At 58.0% G+C, this 2,809-nt stretch overlaps 1 protein-coding gene across 1 annotated transcript in view; it reads left to right on the forward strand.

Moving 5' to 3' along the window:
* Positions 1–2,809, forward strand: part of STAP2 (signal transducing adaptor family member 2) — a 25,740-nt gene that overhangs the window by 15,808 nt on the left and 7,123 nt on the right. Inside the window, exons 3-6 of the mRNA XM_021715731.1 lie at positions 383–454; positions 622–744; positions 2,236–2,292; positions 2,698–2,798. Coding sequence (XP_021571406.1) covers positions 383–454; positions 622–744; positions 2,236–2,292; positions 2,698–2,798 — 353 coding nt within the window. The remainder of the gene's footprint in view (positions 1–382; positions 455–621; positions 745–2,235; positions 2,293–2,697; positions 2,799–2,809) is intronic.

A 2,809-nucleotide genomic window follows, 5' to 3' on the forward strand; every position in this document is an offset into this window, starting at 1 on the left:
TGCCCAGGTGGGTCTCGAACCCGCGGGCTCAGGCCATCCACTCACCTCAGCCTCCCAAAGCGCGGGATGACAGGCTGAGCCACCGAGCCCGGCTGCCAGTTAGTTCTAGAGCCCAACCTCCACAGACCTCCCTCATCCCATCAAGTTTCCCCTGGGTCCTTCTCAGAAGAAAACAGATCCCTAGACGCTGGGCCACGGGTGGGAGGGTGTCCCTGACAAGGCCACATTTGATCAGAAACCCAAGGCAGGAGGTGACAATGGCAGCTGTATGAAGACCGGAGGGAAGAGCCAGGCAGAGAGAACAGCCAGTGCAAAGGCCCTGGGGCAGGCATGGGTGTGTGGGAGGTTCCTTTGCCACCTCACCTCCGCCTCTGTCTCCCAGGATTACAAGAGGTTCTGGGCAGGCCTCCAGGGTCTCACCATCTACTTCTACAACGGCAGTCGGGACTTCCAGGTGAGGCTGGGGTTGGAGGCTCAGGGGCTGGCCCTCCCTTGACACCGAGAACCAAGCAGAGCATATGGATGGTGTGGCCATGGCAGCGGCGACATCATCCTGGGAGCTCAAGGGGCTGCAACCCTGGTCCTCAGACCTTTCCCCCACCCCCGCTTCTGTGCCCGCAGCACGTGGAGAAGTTAAACCTGGGAGCATTTGAGAGGTTCACAGACGAGGCTCCCCGGGGAGGCTCCCGAGACCCTGGCACCCACTTCAGCCTGATTCTCTGGGACCAGGAGGTCAAGTTCAAGGTAGGTTCCTTGGGTCCCGTTGAGCTCAATATTAACGCACACGAGCGTGGCGTCTCACAGACTCTGCCACTGGGTTGAGGGCACGGGACAAGTGAGTCAACCTCTCTCGGCCTCAGATATCTGTGCAAGCGCTCAGAGCTGAAGGAACAGCCCGTGCAAAGGCCCTGAGGCAGGATTGTGGCTGGCGTGTTGGAGGAACAAGGAGGAGGCCTGTGGGGCTGGAGCAGAGGGAGGAGGGGAGGATTTGGAGGATTTGGAGGGAGGATTTGGAGGATTTGGAGGGCAGGTTAGGCTGGGCTTGTGGACCTTGGGGAGGCCTTGGGCCTTCACTCCAAAGGAGGGAGGGTTTAGAGCATCCGAGGTATGTGATCTGATTTCTATTTTCCAAAGGTTGATATTATCACATTAAGAATAATAATATTGGCCGGGCTCAGTGGCTCAGCCTGTAATCCCGCAGCTTGAGAGGCTGAGGTGAGTGGATTGCCTGAGCCGGCGGGTTCGAGACCCACCTGGGCACCTTGGCAAGACCTCATCTCTACAATAAATCAAAAATTAGCCAGGCGTGGTAGCGTGCGCCTGTAGTTCCAGCTACTTGGAAGGCTGAAGCAAGTCGAGGCTGCAGTGGCTGGAAGCGGCCACTGCACTCCAGTCTGGGTGACAGAGTGAGACTCCAACTCAAAAAATAATAATAATAATAATAATAATAATATTGGTCAGGTGCATTGGCTCACACCTATAATCCCAGCACTTTGGGAGGCTGAGGCAAGAGGATCCCCTGAGTCCAGAGTTTGAGAACATCCTAGGCAACATAGCAAGACCTTGTCTCTACAACACAAAATTCAAAAAATTAGCCAGGTGTGATGGCACCTGTAGTCCCAGCTACTTGGGAGACTGAGACAGGAGGATCGCCTGAGCCCAGCAGGCCGAGGCTGCAATGAGCTATGATGGTGCCACCGCACTCCAGGATAGGTGACAGAGGGAGACCCTGTCTCTAAAAATAAATAGAGGCTGGGCGTGGTGGCTCACGCCTGTGATCCCAGCCCTTTGGGAGGCCGAGGTGAGTTATGATTGCCTGAGCCCACGGGTTCGAGCCCACGGGCAACTTGGCAAGAACTCGTCTCTACGATAAATAAAAAAAAACTAGCCGGGCGTGGTGTGCGTGCCTATAGTTCCAGCTACTTGGAAGGCCGAGGGGGAAGGATCACCGGAGCCCAGCGGGTCGAGGCTGTGGTGGCCGTGAGCGTGCCCCTGCCCTCCAGCCTGGGTGACAGAGCGAGACTCCAACTCAAAAAGTAGAAATAAACAAATAAATAAAATAATAATATCCCATATTAGTGAAGACTTATATGCGGACACCATTCCGCATTACCCGTGCCAACGCATTCAACCTTCCAAACAGCCCTTGGAAACAGAGACTGTCCCCCCCAGCCCCATTTCACAGGTGAGTAGACTGAGCCTCGGTGACCCGGGCTCCTTTCTGGCCCTCGGCAGGTGGAGAGCCTGGAGTGTCGGGAGATGTGGAAGGGCTGCATCTTGACGGTGGTGGAGGTACCTCCTCGGAAATCCTTCTTTTTCCTCCTGTCCATTCCCCAGAGGAGCCTCCAGGGTACAGCACCCCGGCCTCCAGCCGGTGGCCCGCGGGCCGAGTGCACTCCCCAAACGTCTTTTCCCTTTCGAGTCGGAGTCATTTCTCTCTGCTCATTTGTGCGCTTGAGACCCGCCTGGCCCTGTGGACCGTAGGCTTGAGCCCCTGATTCTAGCATCGTCCGGCCCCCCATCACCAAGCCGCTCTTGGTCCAGCCTCTCTGCATCCCCCCCAGCCCTCCTGGCGGGTCGGGCGACTCTGGCGCCCTCGGTCCGAGAGTCCCGTGGTGGCTCCACGCTCCGGCCTCAGTCTGCCACCCGGCGACGTGGGCACAGCTGCCCATTCGCGGACCCTCGCTCGTTCCTCAGCTCCGTGTCCCGTCCCACCTGATCCTGCTGCCCGGGCACCTGCACAAGATGGCTGAGCTCCTGAGCCAAGAGGAGGCGCGCCGCGCGGTCGAGACGCCCCCGTGAGTGCCCG

The sequence above is a fragment of the Carlito syrichta genome, unplaced genomic scaffold (genome assembly GCF_000164805.1).
Source record: "Carlito syrichta isolate Samal-C Ts95f unplaced genomic scaffold, Tarsius_syrichta-2.0.1 Scaffold101994, whole genome shotgun sequence".
Lineage (NCBI taxonomy): Eukaryota > Metazoa > Chordata > Mammalia > Primates > Tarsiidae > Carlito > Carlito syrichta.